This window comes from Hakea prostrata, chromosome 5 (genome assembly GCF_041222555.1).
Source record: "Hakea prostrata isolate BN-2017 chromosome 5, UWA_Hpros_2, whole genome shotgun sequence".
NCBI lineage: Eukaryota > Viridiplantae > Streptophyta > Magnoliopsida > Proteales > Proteaceae > Hakea > Hakea prostrata.
Window position 1 is genome coordinate 39,307,516 of NC_142604.1, and position 26,199 is coordinate 39,333,714.

Here is a 26,199-nt window from a genome sequence, read left to right on the forward strand (position 1 = left end):
TATCGGTTCATGGTTGATCAGGAAGATGGGGTTTCACGATGCCGTCAGATCAGAGGATGAGGATGACATCGATGATGCATCAAGGGATGATGACTCAGAGGATGATGATGGTGATGATAGTGGTGATGAGGGCGACGATGAGCCTGGGGAGGATGATGATTAGGGTCATGATGATCAGGGGGATGATGATGTCCGAGACATGAGGAGATTCCCACTCCACGATTCACTGAGGTCGGAGGTCCATCTCACACAACTTCTGAGGCTCCAGATGTGGCTTCTCATCAGTCATCGATTTATTCTATACTTGAGAGGATCGAGGCTCGACAGGAGAGGATGGAATTACACATGTGCACCCTAGGTGAGAGGTTTGCACGACTGGAGGAGGAGTTTAGATCTAGGAGGGATCAGTCAGATCGCCGGTGTCGATCATCTATATAGATAGTACTAGGAATTTTCTTTTATGCTCTCTTGGATGTATTTCTTTTCAAACTTGTAGAACTCTCTTGTGTGATTAATGAAAATCAGTTATTTTGTTTATATTATTGTGTTTTATTCATGAATCAATTTGTGCTTCATTATTTTGGTTTCTAATCCAAGTTATCTATTATTCACCTCTAAGAGTACTTGAGTCACTTTTGGATCTGTGACTCAGAATGTTCCGTCATCGTTTCTGTGGTCGGGGTTCCACTTGATCTTGGGCTCTGATACCAAACTGTCACATCCACCCAGCCGGTACCCTATCTGGCATACCCGGGAATGTGATCCACAGTCCAAGGATCAAGAATCGAGGGACCATGCCTCCCACATATACGATAACATAATCATGAACAATAATAATCAAGGTAAAAACAACTAATACTAAATATCATGAATAAGATAAGATTCAATAAATCAGAGTGCGCAAAAGTAGATAATGTCAAAGTGTAAATGTAATCATAAAGGTGAGAGAATGTATGATAATCACCCTCTCAGAGCAGCGGAAATGAAGTATGATTAAGTTAATTACAAGTTTAAGTATCAAAAGATAATCCATAACAAGTTAATTACATGCCCAAATGGTTCCATAAATAGACTAGGGAAATGGGGCTCTAGGCTAGGGTTTCTTCTGTCCTAATGATGGTCTCCTCAATGGTGTGGACAAAGAAAGCCCAACTCTGCCGCTCCCGCACTATCGTGGGGCTAACCCTGGTACGAATAGTAATCCTCCTCGGCACCAACACTCTGATCTTCACCGAAGATACCACCTGGAGGATAGTATGCGGGATCAAAGTTCGTCTCGATGGGGGTGCCATCATAATCTTCGATACCTGTAGGATAATCTAAAAACATTTGTACAAAAGGAATGAGTTCGAAGAACTCAGCAAGGTAGTTTTTCCATAATTAAAATCATACATATACAAAACATAACATGATGCAATATGATATGAAACACATGATGCAAGTATGATTCTAACTCTATGAATGCTAGTCTCTATGGTAGACATGATTTAAGTCATAATACCATACTTCTTTGGGTTGTCAGTCACTCCCCCTCAATCATACAAGATTTCTTGGGTCTGCCAGGGAAGTTAGGTAAAGTCATCTCAAAAGCCATGGTTGGGGATTTAGTCACCACTCTCTCACATCACCGTTTGGTATAAGTATTGGCGCATGTCACAGTAAAGCCTGGCCCAATGCAAGTCATCTACTCAGTCGTATCGAGTCAGATCCAGATACGTCCATTCCTAGCCCCCGGCGATCCTTTCCGGTATCCTTCTCACTAGAGTCAGCGTAATCCCAGATTACGGACTCATCAACCCTATTGGTCATCCACAAATAGTAAACGGGAAGCTCTCACGTCCTCTCACGGATTGGTTACCGGTCTTGAGCGCCCGTGAGCCCAAGTCTAGCTTTTTGCAACCCTACCAATAAATGGCCCCTTTCGGGTATCCATAGCATGGTTTATGTCCCCTACCGGATTGACTACCGGCCTAGAGCGCCCATCAAACCATACACTACCACGGGTCGTTCGGTCTCAATGCCCTTCCGATTCGGGTTTGACACGACAAGGATAATCCTAGCCACACAACTAGACAATCCTATATATGTCATCCAATAACCCGGGAAAGTGTCGATAGGCACCTTCGGAGAACATCCCATACTATTCCCTCCGATGCCCGAGGACAGAAGTGTCAATAGGACACTCCCCCATCCCAAGTTATACGTAGGCAATCACACATTCAAGTTCATCACTTCTCATGCATCCAATACATTTTCATAATAAAAGCTAAATCATGATATTGAAATGAATCATCATAGACATAAGTAATCAAGAATAATAATTTAACATGACAAGAGTATAAGAATTTCAATACTACTGTCCTAACACATGTATAACAGTCCTATGATAATTAAAAGTAATCAAGAGATTCTATTCTTTAAGTAAGAACACAATTAATAAGTTGATGACTTATATGTTTATGGAGATAATCATCCTTACCTTTGGTTGAGTTGATGATGAAGTGAGAATACCAAGAAATGGTCCAAAAGAATTGTTAAGACCCTAAACAAACATCAATAATAAGTTAGAGAAGAAATCGGGAAGATCGGATGTGAAACGGGTCAAAACTGGCTAAAGTTGCTGTCAGCAACAACTTTGGTCGATGGTCTTTGGTCGATGGCATCAACCAAAGAGGATCGACCAAAAATCTCTTTGGGACAGAATAGTGGATTTTGGGGGTTTTCATCCGAAATTGGCTTTCCGGTGTTCGGATCAATCTGAAACTTGGAGGAATGCTTAAGAACAGTATGAGGACACTATAAATCAAGAAAATAACATAATCCAATGGTCTAAATAGAAAGCCCCAAATAGAGCTATCAAGTTCAAGTGACAAGCTTCGTGGCATGATTTGGGATTGATTGCATTGACATAGAAATGGCATGAAATAGCTAGAGGAACTTATAGAAATTCGATTGGAATCATATAATAGTGATAAACATGAACATAGAATACCATACAACTCAGTTTTGTACAAAATGACATGATGTTGAGAGGAAAATCAAGGAATACATATGCTAGGCTTGAGATGGGGGCATAGCATCAATAGATGGCTAAGAAGATCATGGGTTAAGCATAAGTGGACACTTGGAGTGATGGTTGCAAGGTTGCAGCACCATCTCCAATGTCTCAATAGCAAGAGAGGAATAGAAAAGAATAGAAAAATGTAGAATAGAGAGTGGAATGATGATTCATACTTTGTTGTTGAAGATGGAGGCAAGAATCAATGATAAACAATGAGTTTTGGTGGAGTACCCTTCACATATACCTAGGAGTTGCTTTGGGAAGCTCTCCCCACGTTCTCAGGAGTGAAAATGATTGCAATAGGGCTCAAGGCTCGAGGTTATAATAATTAGAAAAGAGAATATTCCATAGAATCATTAACTTGGCTGACTGGGAAACTTTGGTCGATGGTCTTTGGTCGATGGCATCAACCAAAGAGGATCGACCAAAATATTTCTCAGCAGAAAAACAGGTTTAGTTCAGCAACTTCAGGTAGGGTTTTGAAAGGCTAAACAAGGTCAAATTGAGTGAGATTTTCTTCTATAATTCAATCAAGAAGTCTAGTTTCGGGGAATACCTTCGGATTGTGCATGGGAGGTCATTTAGTACTTCAACTAAATCAATCTTCTCCGATGCACAGAATTTCCTTAAACACTAACAATGTATTTAAGCAAGGGGTATCATCGTGAATGTCCATGGGCTCAGTCTCCGAATCATAATTATCAATCAGAAGGGTCCATAAGTCTCTTCTACCACTGCTTCAGGTCTTCGGACCTAAATACAACAGTGGATCCGGGTTAGGGTCAGGGTTAGAATAGGGTTGGATATTACAGGGGAAGTCCGAGCAACTTGTGAACAAAGATTTTCCAATTCATCTCGAGCATCGGATCTTTCCTTCATAAGAACCTCGAGCTGATTAGACTTCTTCACCAACAGTTTATCCCAATCTTCCAATTTCTTTTCCAAAGAAATAATGTGTCCGGATGAAGCCTTGGCCGACCCTTCCAACTCTGCAACTTTAACTTGCAAAACAGCCTCCTTCTCCTCTAGACCATCAACACGAGACAAGCAGGAAGCAAGGTCGGACTCATTTTTCTTCAGACTATCTTTACAAGAATGCAAAGACAAATGGTCTTGACGACCAGTCTCTAAGCACGACCCTAGCACTTGTGTCAGGTTACACAACATCCTATGAAAAAAATAAGGAAATTATATCACGGTCGGCCATAAACAAGTAGAACATCACCAAAAGTATACACTTACTTGGTCGCGATGTCATACCGACGAAGAGGATTTAACCGGTCCATGTACTTTTGGTCGGCTGGGAACAACACGTTCAGAAGCCACTCCTTTGCAACTGAAGTGCCAGTCTAGTTATTGCACAAATAGCTAGACTCTGTTGTCAAAGACCAGTTCGAGAGGAGCAGAGGAGGAAGAGGAGAGTGTCTCGAATTGGTACCAACGTCTCGAGCAGATACACTTGGGGATTTAGGAGGAACTAAAGGTTCTTTTTGAAGAGCTTCTTCATTCGAAGGACCTTCAGTCCGACCACGCTTCCCGACCGACCCAACCACGGTAGGAGCAGACCTCTTGGGTGGACGAGAAAGATGACCAAGAAGCGCTGAAGACTTTGATTAGGTGCTTCTCGACCTCTCAGGCTTGGGTGGATGTTTATCTGAAACTTCCTTGATTTTTGAAGCCGCAGCTTTGGCACAAGAAGCCGGGCTCAACAACACTACAAGAAAGAGGACACACCAAGCAAAGAAGTACGACATCAAAGGAAACCAATAAACAAAACTTACCGGGAAAAAACCCCCCAAAAAGATAGAATTTCTGGATGCTCGGGACAGTACGCATTCACAGCTCTGAAGTTTTTGTCCTCAGAAGGAATGCTCAGGATCCGTTCCTTTGCTCGGTCTTCAGGAGGAGAAAGGTTTGGAAGTTTGTTCGACTTTTTAAAAAGAGAACGACTCTAGGAGGTCGGAAAAGAAGGAGTACGAGAAGACCGAACATAAAAAAAATTTGGACACCACCCCTTGGTGTTAGAAGGCAAAGTCCCATTTGCAACAAAATTTCTAGCCCAACCAGATTGAGCGCTAAGATAAATAATACCAACCGGACTGTTCCATTTTGTTAGCCATAAAATAAGTTAAGAGCAGAGCGAGGGAAGGACGAACATTGACTTTGGGCTGTTGGGCAAAACCCCCAGAAACATACCAGATTTCTCTAACTATTTGGGGCCAACATTCCTGGACAAATACCAAAATGGCAAAGAATGTTTGAAAATATGGAGTGGACGGGGAGTCTAAATCCACTCTTTAAATAATCCTCATAAAGGACGAACTCTCCAGGACAACACACATTGGCTCGATCAGATTTGGAGGACGAACTAAGAAGGAATGTCATATTTTGCTCGAATTACCTCTAATTTACCTGCAGTCATCTCTAAAGTCCTAAAGGAGGGACCAGACTTATTTGGGTCGAATTCTATAAGCTCGGGAGAAGGCTTTTTTGCTCGTTCAGCTTCATACTGTTCGAGAGTCAAGCTGGCAACCCATCGTTCCCTATCATCTTTGAACTTTGCTCGAGCACTAAGCCCCGAGCTAGAGGTAGGGACTAAAGAAGGATGAGACTGGACCTCAGGTTCTTCACACAAATTCCCAGAAGGTTCTCTGGACGAGGGGGAAGGATTTCGACTACCAATGTTGTTTTGGTCAGAACCTGATTGACCATTAGTTTCACGATCAAACACTGACCAACCACTATCATCATGATCAGACATTTTTCGACTACTGGAAGGACGGTCAGAAATAGATTGGTCACTAAGGTTTGGGTCAGAACTTCCTACCTTACCAGAATCGTCATTTGAAGTACCCATAAAAGTAAGATGAGTACGGGGTCTCTTAGCCATTGTTTTCTTCCCAACCATAGAACAACAAGAAGAATACCAAAAGAAATAGAGGACAAATACAACGAAGACTACCAACGAAGCATAGAGGACAGAGCAAAACTAAAGAGCAAGAACAAGCTACGGAAATAGAAAAAATGCACAGCCACAGGAAGAAATGGAAGAGCAAAAGTTCTGGAAACTTACTGATTAAGTGAAGAAGACCACGAATAGATAGTGAAACCCTCTTACAGGTTCCGTCATAATCCCAAACTCCAACTACAAAGGAGCTTACGACGAGGTTGAGAGCAGAAATAAAAGACAGAAAGAGACGATCTTCAGCACAGTACCAAGGTTAAAACAAATAAAGGAGTTGGAAACAAGGTAGAGCAATGATTCACAACGGAGAAAAGTTCAAAGCAGGATAAACACTGAGAAGAGAAGAAAGAACTCAGAAATGAAAGGATGAAGGTAGAAGATGAAGTAAAGTGAAGGTGCTTAAATATTTCCTTAGATTCCAATCTAAAGGGGCAAAGGGAAGGAAAATCTAAGGGCTCACAAAGTGAGACCTTTAGAATCCTAATGATTTTGATCAAATGGATCATAGAGGCCATTTTACATCATGATCAACGGTTCAGATTAAAAAAGAAATTACCCCTTAGATTTGTAGCCACGTGGAAGAACCATTATTAATTCAAAAGCAGGTGACGTAACCTCGCACACACATGGTGTGATGATAGAAAGTTTTGCAAAACGTGCTGCACCCATTATGTCAAATCCAACTGTCACGCCCTCAATTTGTCTTCTCGAGAAAGTTTTATGGTAATAAGTACAGGATTTTCTTTTGACATAACAATGGAAGATTAAGAGTCTCATAAACCGAACATTAAAATGGTCGACCTCGTCAAACTGGGTTATATGGTTGAACCCATGTTAAATTGTGTTTGAGTCCATATCAATCTCTCTCGAGCATTATTCTAGTAGGGTTCGACCTATGAAAGAAGAGATACACTCCAAATACAATACTACAACATAAACTCCTCTTATGAATCAACCCATAGAAAACTATATAAAGAGGTATGTCTGTCATCATAAGGTATGCACTATTGAGTTATTGAATACATTGAGAGATTGAGCTTGCTTCCTTTGTTCGATTGAACTAACTTGTTCATTAGAGACTAAACTCGACCACACCGGTCGAGCACGTTTTTGTAGGTTCGAGCTTTAGATCAGGAGAGACTGGATTCTGCAACAACAAACACAATCATGAACAATAATAAATCAATGTTTGATATTAAAGAATAAATATTTAAAGGGCCTGTTTGGTTCCATGAATCTAGAGATTTCAAATCTCTGGGTTTATGAATCTGAGAATTATACTTGTTTGGTTGTAAAAATCTCTAGGTTCATGAAATCTAGAGATTCACATTTTTATACTAAAAACGTGAATCTGTAGATTTATGGGTAAGAGGTGAAATCCAGAGATTTCAAAAAAGCTATACATTTGCACATTCACAAAAATCACGTCGATCAAATAATTTTTTAGGATGAATCTACAGATTTCATTCCACAACCAAACATTTAATTTTATAAATTATAACTCCATAGATTTGAAATCTCTAGATATTTTAAATCTCTAGACTCATGTAACCAAACAGGCCCTAAGGTATTCAAGGATCTTAGGAGGATCTCAAATAACAAGTGGAAGCAAAGTTAAATCTAACAAAACTAATCCTCAAGGAAAGATAACTGGAAAAGGGATGAGTTAAATATTGTAAGGAATTACATCAAATAAGCGTATTTAACTAAATGACAAATATGAAACTCAAAATTTCCAATCTCTCGGATCGTTTGTCTTCCAAAGTATGGGATAAATCATGGTATGCACTGTCATAATATGCACACATGTCACCATGCATGTCGTCATCCCTGTAATCCGGTGTGCCATACAGATCGATCGTCGAGATCCTATATTCCTGAATCATCGTGGCATCTGGATCTGTAATACAGTCTAAACCACATTACTAGGAGGGTGACTTCCAAAGAACTCAACGAGTAATTTATATAAACATGCATATCTTCATTCAAACATAAAGTATTAACAATAATATGCTAACATGATATGAAGTGACATGATTATGCAATGAGCTATAGTCTAGATCGAAACTTGTGGTCGAGATGAAATTTTGACCGCTCGTTTCATAGTTAAACTTTAGCCCAAAATAAAATCAATTATGCAAAATAACTGGTTGAGATTTCGTCTTGACCACAAGTTTCGATCTGAACTGTAGCCTGTACGGTGCTACGGCAATACTAAAACAATTTCGTATGTATTGAATGTGGTTAGTACTCTTGCTGCCCTTTTATGGGGTATAGATTAAAACAATTTCGTATGCACTGAATATGGTTAGTACTCTTGCTGCCTTTATATTAAATTTACCAAGAAGAGAGGGTGGGAACTATTTCATATACCATGAGGGAGATCAAACCCTGACCTCCCCAGGGAGGCATTGGTCATTGCCAAGTAAGGTGACCTTTAATGATATAGATTATGGGCAATTGTTGTTTGATAAGTCTCATCTGCCCCAGACTGTAATTTCCCGCGTGGCTTTAAGTTTAAATAAACTTAATTTTCCTTTAAAATGAATCTCAAAATTGGAAAATTAAGGAAAAAGACACGAGTAAAATTCTCCTTGCGAAGAAAAAGCAGCACACGACTGCGACTCAGAGCTGTTCCCGTTGCATTCGGCAACTCCGTCGAGGTAAATCTCTCTCGTCTCTCGTCCTTCGATGTTGCTCTTGGCTCTCTCTCATGTCTGCCATATCTTTTCTCTGTTTCTCTCTCCCGCTCTCTGCACCCTCTTCTCTCTCTATCTCTCGCTTGCTTCAAATCTTCCTAGAGTCATCCTGAAGGCCGCCGTGGCAACGGTGTTCCTTTGCGAAGTACAATGGCTTCTCAAAGTCACACTTGCCTTTTTTGTTTGCAGTCTAAAAGTATTTCATGTGTTCTTGTCGTCTGTTTCCGGATACGGATTTATCTTGTAGAACTGCATGCTGGTAGCAGAAACACCCAGACGTGGTGTTAAGTGCAAAAGCAATTCCAGCGAAGCCGCACTGTTGCCTAACGTGGCCTAGTCTCCCTCCTCTAGTTGAATTGGAGTTTGTTAATGGCCAATAGCAAATATGAGTATGTGAAGTCATTCGAATTTGAGGATCAGTTGATGCCATGCACTTGGGTAATTGTCAGAATTGATGGCCATGATTTTCGAAGGTAATAACTTTTTAATTTTCAAATTGGGCTTTCTTTTATTTATTTATATTTATATTTATTTTGTTTGTTTCGGGAATTCCATCTAGAATTTTTTTATTAATATTTTGGATTTTTCTTCTTGGTTAGCATTCTATGGCGTATAATCTCGAGATTTTGTTCATCTCTCTTTTTTTGTTTTTGTTTTTTTGAAGATTTTCTCGAGTTCATGAATTTGTTAAGCCAAATGATGAGCAAGCTTTGAACCTGATGAACGCTTGTGCAATGGCTATGTTGGATGAATATCCAGATATAGTATACTCATATGGGTTCAGTGATGAGTTCAGGTACTAAAGTTTTTCTTTAGGTTTATTACAACATATCAATCTCAATTTAAATAGACTTCTGGAACTATACTAGTATTATATGCTGTTTTTATGATTTTAATTGGTTATTTTTCTTGTAATGCTGTAATTGGCAGTTTCATTTTAAAGAAGACATCAAATTTCTACCAGAGACGTGCCAGGTTCGTCATTTGATATACTTGCACATATTTTAGCTCCCACAATTCTATGGCATCTATGCTCACCAAGTCACAATGTGAAGATGGGATAAAGATCATATGGATCAATCAATTGAAATAGTTGTTTGACATTATGATGAGACATTTTAATCAGAATATTGATTTAAGATCAAAAGATGTTGAGACTTCTCTCGTTAAAACTTTCAAGAATATAAGTTTGAGAGCTAAAAAAAAGCACTGAGATGCTTAGACTCTAGGTTTCTCACAATGATACTTGGATTTTCCAATACATAGGAAAAATACTGGCTAAATCCTTTAACCAATCCACTTGTTTAATTACATAGTTTATTCGTTATCGTCCCAATTTTTTCTTAATAATATATTTTGATTAAGAAGAGTGAATTGGGCTACCAGAATTTTTGGATTCAAACAACATATATGTAATAGTGTCGAACCATATTCTGGGCCTTTAAGGCAATTTTTCCTCCTCCATTGTTCCAAATATGATAAATGTACAAAATGGGGGGGGGGGGGGAAGGGAGATACAAACCTTGTTATGAAGTTCTTGCTTGTAAATAAGAAAAGGGAAGTTCTAATAGAAGATCAGGAAGCAAGTGCATCAATCCACAATGTATTAGTTTAAAATGTCTATTTTCCACTAAAAAAATCTCTGTACCTGTTTTCATGTTGTCAAAATGATATAATCCCCTCAAAGTAATTCAATTGGCACCTTACAGTTTAATTCATGATTCTTCTACTGTTGCTACCTAGCCTTTTTTATTTATTTATTTATTTTTTTTATCGAAGGAGCTAAATGCTGCACAATTTCATGTGAGAGGTTTGTGCTTATACAGTTATAAACATAAGTTCCATCATCAATTGGTTTGTTAGGTTTTGTCAAGGATGGGCTAAGCAAACTATGTCCAAGGTATTTTATGTGTTGGGCCTCCTTGTGTTGCAACAACAATAACAACAAGAAGCCTTGTCCCAACTAAATTGGGTCGGCTACATAGATTCTTGCCTTCCAATAAGCTCTGATTGAGGCCATGCTAGATACAAGGTCTAAGCTATGCATATCTATTAAAACTAACACCACGAAATAGCAAATCTGAAAAGAAACAAAACGAACACACAAAGATTTAAAGTGATTCACACACCAATGCGGTGTACTACGTCCATGGGCAAAGAGGAAGAACTTTTTCACTATGTGGAAGAAGTATAGAAGGAGATCTCACAATCAATTGCCAAGAAATGGCATTACAAGAACTCTCACCCAAAATCCTAAGCGTAAATCCCAAATCCCTCTATAATTTAGTAGGCGAACCTAAGAGACATATATATAGACTCTAATTAGGTAAACAAGTTGACCAATTGGGTCGAGTGGTACCATACCGTGGGGGCTACGCCCTTGCACCCCCTCTATAGACCGAGATCAATGATGGGCTATGGGCTTGGGCTAAGCCCTCTGCTTTCACCATAGATATCCAAAAAAGGGTCATTCGGGTCGCCCACCAAAGTATGTTGGTACGGATCCATCTTCAAAATCAAGTACAAGAATTCGGGCCATAGCATAACAATATCATTTCTCACCATTTTCTTAAAGATTATCTTAGATCTACCCCTAGCTCTTCTAGTTCCTTTGAATTATATCATCTCTCAGTACATGGGCATTTATAGGCCTTCATTGAATGTGGCCGTGCCACCTCAAACGACTTTCTCATAGCTTATCACTTATCGGAGCTACTCCTAGGTCAACTCTAACATGATTAGTCCTTATCTTATCCTTCCTAGTTTTGCCACTCTTCCATCTTAGCATCCTCATTTCTACTATGCTAAGTTTATCTATATGATTCCTTTTAACAACGCAACACTCTGCACCATACATCATAGCTAGTCGAACGATGGTGTTTTCCTTTAAGCTTTAAAGGAATACGTCGATCACACGAGAAACCGGACACACCTCTCCACTTCATCCACCCTATTTTAATTCTTTGGGAAACATCACCCTTTATATCTAGCCAAACCCTTTTCATGTTCGATCTCCTTGTGTTGCACTGGCTCTCTATTAATTTTGGGCTCCCTATTTTGTGGGTGTGTGGGTTTTGGGCAAGGGTTATTTGTTATTGACCAAAAGAAGCATTCTAGTAGATAATCTGGAGTTCTTCAGCAATTTAGGGCAGTCTACTTCTAAGAAGACTGGTACAATAAAAATATTTGAACATTATCTGGTAGGTTTGACCACTTCTGATTATGTGCCTTTGTAGATGTGCATATCATGTATGGTACTGGTTAAATAGGATAACTTTTCCCAGTTCTTCTGTTCGTTCCTGAACATTACTTTTAAGTCACTTATTAATTACATAATCTTATACTTCTTAATTGATCCTTTTTGCAGCAAAATAGTGTCTATTACTATATCTTTCTTCTCATCACTGTATGTCATGAAATGGAAAGAATTCTTTCCTCAGAAAGAGATGAGGTATCCTCCATCTTTTCATGGACAGATCTTTTGTTGTCCTTCAACCGAGGTTCTTAAAGATTACCTGATGTGGAGGAAAGAAGAATGTGAGTTGTGCATCACTAAAGCTACAAAGGCTAATCAAACACTTATCCAGCTGCACTCCTTGCATGCATACTTGATACTTGTCTCTTCAGAATTTTAGATTTGGTCCTTATTCAAAGTAGGTAATTCATTATGTAAATACTGGTCACATCACTTAAACTTTAAAATCTTTTGGTGTTTCAGGTCACATTAACAACCAATTTGATACTTGTTACTGGTTACTGGTTGAGTCTGGGAGGACTGAAACCGAAGCACACAATATTTTGAAGGTCTAAACCTATCTTTTATGCTTTTATGACAGTCCAATTGTGTACATTTACTATCTTTTATCTAGATATTTTGAAATCTTTCTTTAATATATTTACCTGGAAAATGATATTATCAATACACAAATATATGATTTCCCAGTTTAAAAAATGGAGTCTAGGTTCTTGTAGTTGCAGATCCAGCACAAACTGGGCTATTTTCCTTTCAAATCAACCTACGGTTGATGGATAAGGGTGTTGGGCCTTCACCCCATATGTTTTTGTGGTCAGGGGCCTATTTGATGGTCTAAAAGTTGAGTGTCTAGGTTAAGTGTAATAATAGGTGATTAATTGGTCTAACGTTGTTTTAGAGGGTACATTACCACTTACAAGTTACATGACTAAATTAGAATTGGTTGGTTCAATATAAATTAGGATATAGGTTTATGTAATCTTTTCGGTAGGTTCTTCCCCTCCCCCTTTTTTTTTCTTTTTTGGGGGTTCTAGGAGAATGCCTTTCCTGTGATGTTCTTCTATTAACACAAACGCTTAATGAAAGAGAGGGAAAAAATCTTTTCATTCTATGTTAGATATTCCAGTCCTAATTCTGTTTTAATTTTAAGGTCAAGTCGTATTAATCCTAGGACTTCTTTTGTAAGATGATTTGCCACCTATTTATACCCTATATGATGGGAAGAATACACAAACTGTAGTTCATATGCTTGGCAAACCACTACTATTTCCTCTTTTTAAGAGTTTATGATTTATGATCTTGTGTTTGAAGTCTAGATTGGGTTTTCTTGGTTGTTGAAGTTCAAATGCCTAGATCCTGGTGTTTCGAGTTCAAGGTGGTTTTGGATCATGATGTTTAGAACCCAAGAATTCTCCCTTCTTCTGCATCTATTCCTCGTCTTGGGTATTGCTTCATCGTATAAGACCACCTTAGTTAGTCCTTGCCATCTTTTTTTTTTTTTTTTTTGGGGGGGGGGGGGGGAGGGTTTCCCTTCTTAGGGATTTCTCCTGTGTCAATGGCTGCAAGTTTTTACCACGAAGACCTAGTTTATATCAATAATAAACTATTTTTTTCCCATATATATTCTACCTGTGTAAGGAGAATTCCTGCTACAGACTTATCATGAAGTTTTTGCCTGCAAGGATTCATCTTCCTCACTCTCTTTCATCTACTGACAGTAACCTGTTTAATGAGTTTCTTTGACAGATTCAAAATCCGCTCATCATCAAGACAGCAATTTTATCTGAGAGTATTTAGGGCATTGCTAGTCCTTCTGCATGCTGGTAATGCCTATTGATTGAAGCTGGTATCCATCTTTATTTTATTGAAGTATCTCAAGGTGATACCTTGTCTTTTGAGATGTTTTTGCAGTACTGAGTTCTGCAGTTAATTAGAATCTGGCATCAGATTCCAATGATTTGTTTAAAGGGTTTGTTTCCCATCGTGGAAAGGTCCTTTGACCTTACCTAGATGTCAGTCTGACTTATTGATCTCCTACAACAGGTAATTATCCAAATTCTAGGTTCTTAGCTTCAGATTTGAATGTTCACATTGCTGGTTTCTGGATGTTTGTAAGATATCTGTAGTATTATGGGGTTTCTACTTCCTGTTGGTCAGCCATGTTTTCTAATTTTTGGAGATCTGTCAATCAGTGTTGAAGGACTAGCTGACATTACACCAAAAGACACCAAGGAATATGGGAAGCAGTCCTTGAACAGAGTATGCAAAAGAGAAGGCCATTTGGTTCCTGGTTTGGATCACAAGTTGGTCTTTGCTGTGCCTACATTTTTCCTCCGCATAGTTAGGTGCAGATTGGTTGCAGAACTGGCATGACTGTTCAGTAAGCATATGAAGACCAAGCTTCTAATTTTCCTTCACCTCATGGACTAGGTGAATTTCGAGGCGCTGGTAGTGTTAGGGCCTTAGGATCATGCCACGTGGAGAAGAGTGAGGCAACCAACTACTGGTTGGTGGGCTGTAAAGGGGGGGGGAATGTTAGGAGAGGCATGGAATGTTTATTTGAGTGTTTGGGGCAGCCTTTGGTTGAGGGGCAGCAATATGCTGTAGGGGGTGAGTGGCACCATCATAACCAGATTATCCTTTTTATTTTACTTGTCCTGATATTAATTTTTGTATTGGATGCTCGGGCTTTTATTAGAATCCCATACTGAAACCATCAGGTCCTGCAGCATGATTTGGTGTGAAGAGTTGATGGCAGAGAGGATCTTAGCATTGGAGGGAATGACACAGAGCGAATCAAGAGGGAGGGGGAAAAATTGGTTTTTCTTTCTTTCTTTTCTTCTTCCCCCTTTTTTTTTTTTTGTGGGGGGGGGGGGGTTGTAATGGGGGGACGAATTTGTTGATGAGTTATTGTAGTTGCCATGTTGGTTCTATATCTGGGTAATATCGGCAGTAATAGGAACTAGGAAGTATGGAATTGAGTTCCTCCTATATCCCTTTGAGGCCAGCAAAATATTGGGTCAAAGGATGACCCTTCCAATAAACCCTATAAAACTCATGACAACTCATAAATATGACAAAGATTTTTCTGTCCTAAATACTAGATATATAAAATTATAGATAGTTCCATAGTTCTCATAACTGTATCAATATGTGGTAACCATATCACAATACTTCTACTGTCCTAAAATATGGGCAATGAACAGTCTCCCATGTAGTGTCATTGCAACAGATTGCCAAGTGATCTTGCTACTTTCTTCCGATGATTACCAACCTTGCAATTTTCTTCCAGTTGTGGAAGTTGGCAGCTCCTTCAAGTTTTTGTTCAGTTCGACGATGAGAGGGTGAGGATACCACTTCTAATAGAGTAGTTTTGGTTTCGTCTTTTGGTTCGGCCAGTACAAGATATAATATTTTTCAAACAACTTCTCTAGAAAACTTAAGAAATTGATCCAAAGAACCTATAGCAGCAGTTCCAATATCTACATAAATTGCTCCAAAAAATCACACGGCTTCTGGTCCTTCAGGAAAATCTCTAAAACAGTAGAAACAAGATTCTGACTACTTAAAATCAGAAAAGTAACTTGCAGTATCAGAGAGAAATATCTCTCGATTTACACCAATCTTAGATTCCAAAAATCTTCCTAGGAAAAGAAGACTACAAACCTTCACTTGAGAGGAATAAAAAATTGTGGATTTAAGTCTTCAATGAAAATGGGAATTTTAGTCTAACTTACCTAACCCATCAACTAATCAAAACAAAAATGCAGCATAAGGTGCTGCCTTCCCTTGACCAAAAATAGAAGAAAACCTCAAAATAGCTTTGAGAAGTCTTCAGCTGAATGTAGGACTGTAGGTTGATATCTGACTGTTAAAACGAAGAAGATGAAGAATTTGTAGGAGCTTTTATAACCAAAGCTCTGATACTATGTAAATAAAAGGAAAAGCAAAGCAAGGAAGAAGAGCAGAATTGCTAACAGCCAAGGATTTCTCATGTTAGCTTGTGAGGTCGTCAAAAAACAATCATTTTTTTTAATAGAAAAGTAATTATATGAATTAGAAACAAAAAAGGCATCAAATATTCCCCAAACAAAGCTCCCATGGACTCTCAGGCATAGTTGTCAAAGCGGCAAGGTGACCAAAGCGATTGGCGGGCCGACTAGGTAATTAGGTGATAAAGCGGCGCCTAGGCGACAATAAGGCGACCAAAGCGGTTGGGTAAAATTTTTCAATATAACTACTTTTAAACTACTTTTCAATACAACTGTTTTCTATAATAAGCTAAACAAATATTCAATAGTCACATTCATCAAAAAAAAAAGCATTCAAGAATCATAATTATGAAAAATAATTAAAAAAAGAACACAAACATAAGTTCATCTCATCAAACCATGGTTGCGAAGTGTTTGCCTAGGCATTTACTGATTAATTGATTCTTGATGTTGAGTATGGCTTATGCTTCACGTTCTGTTGCCGGCGGGGGGTGTGGGGCAGCGCCCCCGAGGCAAAAAAATAGGTTTTATGTCACTTTGGGTCTTGGAGTTCCTTTGCAGATTGGTCGTCAATTAAGCGGTTAAAAAAAAGCGGTTAAAAAACCGCTTTGCCGCCTAGGCGGACGCTTTGACAACTATGCTCTCAGGATTAGAGCTTGTGAGGCCCTTGTTCTTGCCTCTTTTGCCCTTCTAACTTATATTCTGACACTTTTTGTGTCTGATGTCAGGTATGATCTTTTCTCTCTTATTCTTATTTCTAATATCTTTTTCTTGTGTCTCTAATATCTTTTCTGATTTCTTCTAATTATTTTTTGTTTTTGAGAGTAATATAATTTCTCCTGCAATTCTTCTATTCTGCTTCTATAGTAGTTCAATTGGTTCTACTGCCATGCTGGGCTGTTAGTATTATTTTGGCTCCAGAATCTTTGTTGAACCTTGGACTGCACTATCTTGTTTCCTTTCATAAGTTTTAATTTTATTTTTATTTGCTCTAATAACATTGTATGCTGTTGTTACCTATCAAGGATTCAAGTCTTGCATAATATCAGTATGCTGCAGTGTGGCAATTCCATATGGTCAACCCACTTAATTTGTACCCTTTATTTTGTAGGATTCTCAAAAACAAGACAGGAATGAAATGCTTTTCCAACAATTTGGTGTTAACTATGATAAGCTTCCAATTGTGTTCCGTCGAGGATCATGCATTCTCAAGGAAAAGGTTAGTATTAGTTTCTTCAAATGAAAGATAGATACTTCTTTAGTTAATAATCCTAAACATGTATACTCAAACTACTGCTCTGTTTTTACATTTTGAAGATGATCTATCAGAACTTGGATCTTACATTTTTTCGTGAACGTCATCTGGCTATGAAGCTGTAATATGCTGTATCACTTGGAGCACTTTAAACATGGCTTCCTTGTCCCTTTTATTTTATTTTTTAAGAATGGATTTCTGGAATTACAAGCAAGGTTTGAAGTATCAGTATCAGATATCAATATCAATCGGGTAACTTTAAGAGGCTTTTCGTATCTTATAGGAGATATGTATTGACAATGTGGAATTTCATGGAATGGTCAAAATTCAACTAAAAACAATAGGAACAGTCAATATATGGGTCGTTTTATCATACATAAAACGCTTAAAATGAAGCTAGGAGCATTAAATTGATATTGTTTAATTTATAAAAGATGAAGTTTCTTACATGTGTCATGACCTCTATAGCCTTGAAGACTGTTGGGGAGGTTCAAACTCATATCTGGACTCTTCAAGAGTAGGAGCTACTAGGATGATGCTATGTGTTGATTGAACAGCAGCAACACTGATTCCAGTTATAAGACCTGATGGTAGTGTCACTCTCACTAATGGAAGAACCCCGTGTGCTACTCTGGAGTGGCCAATGCTATTGAATTACCAAATTTTGGTTGTACCTCACATATCCATACAGATAATAACTTCTGTATATTGAAGAAATCCCATCCATAACCTGAAGAATCATTTGATGGATACTGCCTATGACCTGAAGAAGCATCGACACCACCTGAACTCATGTGACTCCATTCCAAGATACTGACCTTTGCATGCCTCCCCCCCCCCCCCGGGGCCCTCACCCCATTAGAAGCTTGTCGAGAGGTTTTCTTATTAGATTAAACTGTATAGGTAGGAGATAGCGTTGATATTGATTTTATGAGTTTGTTTAACATTACCTGATGTTAAGTCTGAAGGATAGTAGTGGATATGGTGGGTTTAGGTAATATGGCGTTGATGTAGCTGTGACACTGAATTGGCCTCTTCTCCTTTGAGATCAACCTAGGGATGATTGATGTGATGGTTAGGTTTGTTTAATTTGTGGTCATGGGCCTATGTTATTGACTCAAAAGTTAAGCTTTAGGCGAAATACAAATATAAGTTAGTTTATTAGTTTAATTGGTGTAAGTTCTGCCCAATGTGAGTTATAAGGGCAGAATAGTCTTTTCTTATGTTTTATATCAGTTTTAGGAGTCAAAGTTAGTTTCTGTTTTCCTAGTTAAGTTAATCTCTAAGTCCTAATTTCACTTGGACTTCTTGTAAGGCTATAATCGGGATTTTTATTGTCTGTAATTCCTTGGAATTCCCTCAGTTTTTTTTTCACATGGCTGGTTGGATGACCAATAGATCTTATTAAATTTCAGATTAAAACCAATTTCCCTCTCCCCTAAATTCTCTCTCCTCTCTCTCACAAGTCTGTTATCTTGCTGTTCCTTCATTTTCTACTGTCACGGTCAACTCATGCCTAAACAGAAATTAAATCTCTCACTCTCTCACTCTCTCACTCTCTCTCTCTAGCTGCAGCAACACCGTGACAATTCCCTCTTCTCTCTATAATGGAATCAACTCGATTGCATTGTGATATATTATGTCACCACCCTATGCAAAAACATAATTGCAGTGGAGAGAGAAAATATTCTTGCTTTTAGGGATCAATGAGACTATCATTAAGTATTGCCGGAGCATAATCAATTTGATTCTAGTAGTAAGTAGAGAGAGAGAGAGAGAGACCCTCGTCTCTCAATACCAGAATCAAATGAATTGCATTATGATTTATGAAATCACCCTTCAATACCAGAATCAAATCGATTGCATTGTGATATATGAATTCACCCCATGAGGAGAAAATATTCTCGTTTTTAGGGATCATTGAGACTTATTGTTAAATATTGCTGGAGCATAGTCAGTGCGATTATAGTAGTGAGAGCTGTAGTGTTGTTGATTTGATTTTGGCAGTGAGAGAGGAGCAAGACTCGTCATGGTGTTGCTATAGAGAGATTTAAACTCAGCTGTGTATTACCTGTGGAGGAGAGGAAGAAACAACAAGATAAATACGTGAAGGAAAGAAGAGAGGGAATTTAGGGGAGAGGAAAGTCCGTATTAATTTAAGTGTCAATAAGAGCCATTGAATATTTGTATAGCCATGTCTCAAAGTCTTAGGAAATAGGAAGGAATTTCAAATAATTATGGGAAAAGTAATTATAGAAGATAAAAATCCCTAGTAATAGCCCCCCATGGATTAGAATAAACTACTGTTGATTGATAAATTATTTTCCCTCCTCGAGCACTTTTATGTATCCATTGTTGCTGCATATGTCAACTTTGGTGAGAGAAGGTCAAGAGTTCAGTATTTCGTTGAGGTTCTTGGTGAAGTTGAGCCAAATTCTTGCTATGGCTAACGGACAACCTTCAAGAAGCCATTCTGCTCAACCCAAACATCTATAAGGCTCCCCATTCAGGTATTTGGCAGCCTGTACTTCATTCCCCTTCTCATATCACCTTTTTCTATTTTCTATTTTTTGAATTTTCTTGAATTTTCGGACTCTTCAAGAGGCCCAAAATTCAATGTTGGATTTATATCAATCTAGCCATTAGATCTGTCTCACACTTTAGGTACATCCCTCTAACCCTAGTGACGTTGCATCCTAGTTTGACCCATTTTGACCATTTAATTTCAAGATATGAATATTTTTTCTTGAATTTTTGTACTTCCTAAGAACCCCAAAACAAGAACCCTCATATTTTCTAAATTAAGCATCCAAACCCAAGCAAACTTGGGAAATCATATTCCTATATCATCACCTACATTCTCTCAGAGTTCCGAACCATTTTGACACTAATATACCCCAATTTCCCATCTCAACAAATTTATCTCGTATCTCCCATGAGATGGGCTAAGTATCCTTGATACCTTGAATACCAGTTAAGACTTAAGAGCATATGATTTTTAAGTACAAAGCCCTAACTTAGTCTTTGTTCCCTACGCCATATGGGTTAGTTATCTTAAAGATCTTGGAAGAACTAGCCTCATTCAATTGTGTGAGGCTAAATCAGGCATGCACCATTTTTGTCCCAGGGAGCTCCAACTCCGAGTATGGTGGACATGAATCATGACCAATATGCGAGATTTCGTGAGATTTCAAACCAAGGGCATGATCAGTATAGCTTTCCTTCATTCCCGTTGACTGTGAGGCTGGATAATCCTTGGTGGAGAGCATCTTCTCTAACCAACCCTCAACCATAGATGTCCACTCCATAACTCAGTTATAGTTGGTCGATGTAAGCATCTTTATAGCTGTGTATCTATATCCTAGGTTGGGTTATCTTTTATCTGTTGATTGATCCACCTACAAGGCTGTTGTGATGAACTTCAAACACTTACACGTAGAGGATGAACTGGTTGTCATATGACACATACGAAGGAAGAACTCCTTCAGCCCTAGGAGCTGCATCCATCTTTTAAGCCATTGACCCTCTCTATAACTCTTATGTGGTGACTGACAAATATACTCTGTAACTTATAATACCGAGTGGCAAATAATGGATGCTGTCTCCCTACTTTCCAGTCTAATCTGACAAGCAAACCTCAACATGCATCTAAGGGAGAGGGCGCACACACACCAAGGTCAGCATCTTCTATAGCATGGCCAGACTGAGTTTTCTCTGCGAATTGGAAGGGCAACAAGTTGTCAATGGTCTCTTGATGTTCCTCTTCCTCTCCCTTCCCTTCTTGACCAGGATGAACCAATCTAGAATCCTAAGCCAAGCAGAATGTGCCTAAACTTGGCTTATCTCGGTTGAGTTTTTGAGTAGAATAACTGAATTCAGCAGGCAAGTTAGGGCTTCTCAAGCCCTGCAATTGAGTTGTAGGGGGGGTGCTTAGGGTTTAGGATGGGGAAGTTGGTTAGCTGCTCCTAAGGTTTGAAGGCTTAGGGTTAAAGAAAATATATCTGAATCTAGTTACTTTCACATTCAGATTCGATTTCTATGGTTTATAATTCTGGAAGTTAAGGTTTCTAGAGGGTGGCTTGGGCTAGGAAAAGGAGGGGATTGTGGTCCTAAAAAGGGAAGGGACTCGGTGGGAGGGATTGGGAGATAAGCGGTTAGGGCTTTGGGGGAGAAGATGAAGGGCTGCAGGGATGGGGGAAGGAAATACCAAGGTGTGAAGGAGGGGGGAAGAGAGGGGAGAGTCGGGGAATTAATTGCTTACCAGCTGAGAGCTTGGGAAAGAAGTCGCAAGAAAGAAGGCAAATAACCTGGCTGCCGCAAGGTTTCCTGCCTTGGAAACCCCTAAATTTCACTTGGATTCTTCTTCAACCAAATTTTATTGAACATAAACAGTCTTGGTTACATGTGTAAGGCTGTATATAGATCCCACTTTGAAGGACTCATACCTGGATCAACTTGGAAGCAAAACAAGGACGCCAGGACCCACGCACAGAAGATCAAACCAGGAGGAGGCCAGGGCACCGCAAGAATACCGACCAAGAGAAGGACCCGCAAGGACCCAACAACAGGGCGCCCGAACGCAACAAGCCCAACGGGGGACGGGCCCCCCGGCGGAGCCGGGGCCCGGGCCCACCAGGGGGCGACCGGCGGCCGACCCCAAAGGAGATTGGTAATTAGCCCATAGCGCGATTTTTTATATTTGGTTTTGTTTGGTTGTTTTGAAGTCTTAGGTTGAGCTCGTAGTTGAGGTCAAGTGTCACATCGAGTTTTTATTTTAAGGAGGACTCTTTATGGGTAATTAGGTCTCTTATTTTAAGTCAAGTTCTTTTATTTTATGCTGCTGTTATTTAATTGTAAAGGGTATCCTAACTTATGAAGGAAACCCTAGTTGAGTTAGTTTCTAAGTCCTAATTGGGTTTAAGTCAAGTGTCCTTCCTAGTTAGATTCTTTCTATATCGATGTAAGGCTATAAATGAGCCATTCTTTTCATTTCAAAGGCAGTCTTCATTGAATAAAGAATTGAAGAACTCTTGCGGGAAATTAGGTGGTGGTTGGGAAGGCCATGACGGATCTTTACAGTTTCTTGCCTTCAATTGCAGCATTCAACTTCAAGAACCAAAAGCCTCCATCTTCAACAACAGTTCAGCTAGTAAGTCCAACACCCCCTCTCCTTCCCCCACCTCCAGCTCCGTTGCAGCCCTCCCCATCCCCTTCTCTTGCTTGAGCTACCTAGGAAACCCCATGCCCTTCCATCACAACCCCTTAATTCCCCTCCCCCACCTCTGCCAGCCTCCTAGAACCCCTCCCTACCCTCCGTGACACACCCAGGCCCTCCCCCACCTTCCCTAAACCCTGTGGCAACCCCCGCCCTGCTCTTTTTCTCTCAGCTACCTCTCTCTCTCCTTTCTGACTTTCTGCAAAACAGAAAACATAAAAGAAAGAAAAAAGAAAAAGAAAAAAGAGAAGAAAAAGGAAGAAAAGAAGGAAAGAAAGAAGAAAAGAAAGAAAAGTAAAAAGGGAGAAAAGAGAGAAAAGATCCAAAGAAGATTGCCCAAGATCCATTCCCAAAAACCCTAATTTTACCCTCTTTCCCAATTTATCCCAACATGTTTAGATTTTTTTAATTGAGCTTCCTTATATTAATCTTGGGTATCTTAAATCATCCCATAGGAGCTTATCGAAACCCTAACTTCCCCTTATCAGCCCATTTAGTTTTGTCAACCAAATCTTATTCAAACCCTCCCATGGGAATTTAGCAAAACCTAACTTTTCCCTAGCAACCCATATCCTCCATAATTATTCCTTGTTACCTTTGGTCAACCCCTAGAATTTTGGTGTTAATTTGCTGGGAGATTCTGGGCTAGCCCTTAACTTTAGGGAATTATTTTAGAGAATCCTAACCCTAGAGTTGGATTATCTAACTTGATTGGACCAAGGTGTGAAATATCGCCAAAACTCGCCGTTTCGCCACTTGGAGAAATTGATGAAATAGAGAATTTCGCTGATATTTTCCTTAATTCGGTAGGATATCGACCCATTTGTTTAAACCAAATATTCAATGTGTATAGGACGGATTTCATCAAAATGATCCATTTATGTATTAATTAACGATAAAACTCACCAAAACGTTTTTTTTTTTGTCACCCACTGATTAAGCAATGATAAACGTGGCTTTACCAAAAGCTCCACACGTCTTGACAAAAAACTCCATATGTCTTTCATTATTCGTTTCGCGGGTTTTGCAAATTGAAGGTGGTTTTACAAATGACCAATAGGTTTGTAATGCTCTGTGGGGACCATTGGAATCGGGAATGGATGCCTGAACTACGACACGCCACACTTGCCTCCGAAGCCTAGTAAGCAAATTCACTCGAATTCATATCTTCAATACGATCAAAGCAAAGAAAAGAAACAGAGGAGGGGGATATGATGAATAGCAATCGACAGGTCTGCAAATTCAAGGTGGCGCTTAAAACTCTACATGGGAGCAAGTTGGGAGCAAGTTGGCTGCGCACGGCAAATCTGGCAACCAAGTTGGGGGGGGTTTTCCAATGGCTTCAGTCAAGTGAAGGGAGGGAAATTAGCGAGGAGAAATAGGGATTGACGAAGAAGGTCAGAGGGCCGACACTATTATGCACTTAATCTTCTAGGGATAATATCGCCGAAAAGTCGGTATATTTCGGTGTTTGGCGATATTTCGTTGACTTTTCGGCAATATATTGCTGAACTTTGGAATTTCTCATTTCGCCGCCTGTTTTAGTTCGCTAAGTGTTGAACCTGCGAAATATCACCAAGTTTCAGCGATTTTTTGCCAATTTGTTCTTCCATAGATTGGACTAGGGCTCTCAAAAATGACCAAAATGCCCTTGCTGATGAAAACAACCCCATGCGGCTGGGCTAGGCCATAGGATGCTGGCAGCAACCCTAGGCCCTATTTCAACGCATGGTGTCTGATGGAATATTTGTTGAAATCCTTGTATGTATCATTGTGACACTGCAAGCCTTTATTTATAATAGAATGAAGCGAAGAATATAAGAATACCCAATATGGGACTAAAAATAATAAAACTCCTAACAAGACAAAACTACCATTCTTTGGCTTACAAGTTACAACACCCCTTCAAGTTGGTGCATAAATGTCTATCATGCCTAACTTGCTAAGAATGCTACTGAATAACTTGACACTCAAGCTCTTGGTAAAGATATCAGCTCGATGATTATAAGATGCAACAAATGAAATCTGAATCAGCACAGACCCTACCTTCTCCTTGATAAAATGCATGTCAATCTCTACATGTTTGGTCCTGTCATGCTAAGCTGGCTATACTTATATAGCTGATTTGCTTTCAGAAAACAGCCTCAGAGGTCCTCCTATATCTGCCCGAGTTCCTTGAGAAAGCCCTTAAACTATAATGTTTCACAAATGCCTTGAGCTAGAGATCTAAACTCGGCTTCAGCACTAGATCGAGCAATTACTGCTTGTTTTTTGCTCCTCCATGACACCAGGTTACTCCCTACATAAGCGCAGTAACCAGATGTAGATCTTCTGTCATTAGGAATTTAGGACATCCTGCGCAATCTGCATCTGTATGTGGTTCCACTCTAAGATGTCCATGAGAAGAAATCAAGGTGCCCTTACTAGGAGAGGCCTTTTAAGTACCTCAAGATACAATACACTGAATCTAGATGTGAAGAGTAAGCATCATGCATGTATTGACTAACAAAACTAATTGCAGAGGTGATATTAGGTCTGTATGTGAGTCCTGTGATGGATAAATCAGCTTCCCAAGTAGTTTTTGATAGCTGGTCTTATCAACAGATTCTCCTTCATTTGCCTTCAAATGCTGATTTGGTTCTACTAGGGTCTCAGCAGGTGTTCTATGTCAAAGAAGGGTAGTTTTATCTTGGTAGGAGTTTTGTTATTTTTAATCATACATCGGGTATTCTTGTATTCTTCACTTCATTCTAGTAATATAAATATAGGCCAGTAGTGTCATAATGACATATGCAAGGATTTCAATAAATATTCCATCATGGTATCAAAGCCATGTCTTTCCTAGATCATCACCACACCATCACATGTCACAACAGCCCTATCGCAGGCCTGAGACTAAATCACCTATCGCCTCCATCATTCCACTTCCCCCCTCAAACCTATTGACCACCTTCAAGAAGCTTCTTCCACTTGCGATCACTCTTAGGAGTGTCGTTCACTTTATGGGATCCTCCTTAGATGATCAATTTGACCCCTTTAATTTTTTATTGATTTTTCTTTACTTTCCCTATCTACAGTAATTTTAAGGAGGACTTTAAATCAAATATTTGTCCTTCCCTTGTTTAGTTTCTATTTTGTGAATTCAAATATTTCTATGGGGCTATTTTGTGAATTCAAATAGTTCTAGGGGGGTTGTTTTGTGAATTCGAATATTTTCAAGGGGCTTATTGTGAATTCTCATATATCTAGGGGCTCGTTGTAAATTTGACAAAATAGTATTTACCTCCATGGACTCGGTTCATTCCTCTTCTTCTTCTTCCATTGCCCCCCCATTGTTTTATTTTTAGCCGTGTACAAAACATTTTTTTTAAACTAAATAATAGGAATTTTTTTCCTATCCCATCCTTAAGTGATCTCTTGTTCCTGGAATGGCTGATTCCACCACATCTCTCTTGTCTGGTACACTTAAAGAGTCTTCAATTTCTTCTATTCATAGCCTCATAGGGATAATGAGTTTTCTCTGCTTCAGATGACCACTGTGGAACTCAATGGGACCAATTATCTTAGATGATCTTGTTCAGTTTCCCTTCTTGTTGGTGCTCGTGTTGTTACGACCATCTTGATGGGACTTCTACCAAACCTTGCACACTTGGTCCGCAATTTACCGAGTGGTACACAGACGAATGCTTGGTCATGGGTTTCCTCCTCAACTTCATTAAATCAAGCATAGCAGAGAGTTATCTTGTCTTTCCTGATGTG

At 39.3% G+C, this 26,199-nt stretch overlaps 1 protein-coding gene across 3 annotated transcripts in view; it reads left to right on the forward strand.

Moving 5' to 3' along the window:
• The first annotated feature begins 8,601 nt into the window (after positions 1–8,601).
• Positions 8,602–26,199, forward strand: part of LOC149015955 (tRNA(His) guanylyltransferase 1-like) — a 66,135-nt gene continuing 48,537 nt past the window's right edge. The window contains exons 1-7 of one of the 3 annotated variants that reach the window (XM_089156914.1): positions 8,602–8,689; positions 8,915–9,198; positions 9,390–9,521; positions 9,656–9,700; positions 12,093–12,262; positions 12,444–12,529; positions 17,082–17,189. In XM_089156914.1, the coding sequence (XP_089013040.1) occupies positions 9,095–9,198; positions 9,390–9,521; positions 9,656–9,700; positions 12,093–12,262; positions 12,444–12,529; positions 17,082–17,189 (645 nt within the window). In that variant the 5' untranslated portion in view covers positions 8,602–8,689; positions 8,915–9,094. The remainder of the gene's footprint in view (positions 8,690–8,914; positions 9,199–9,389; positions 9,522–9,655; positions 9,701–12,092; positions 12,263–12,443; positions 12,530–17,081; positions 17,190–26,199) is intronic. The other 2 variants (XM_089156915.1, XM_089156916.1) reach the window with 2 other exon arrangements.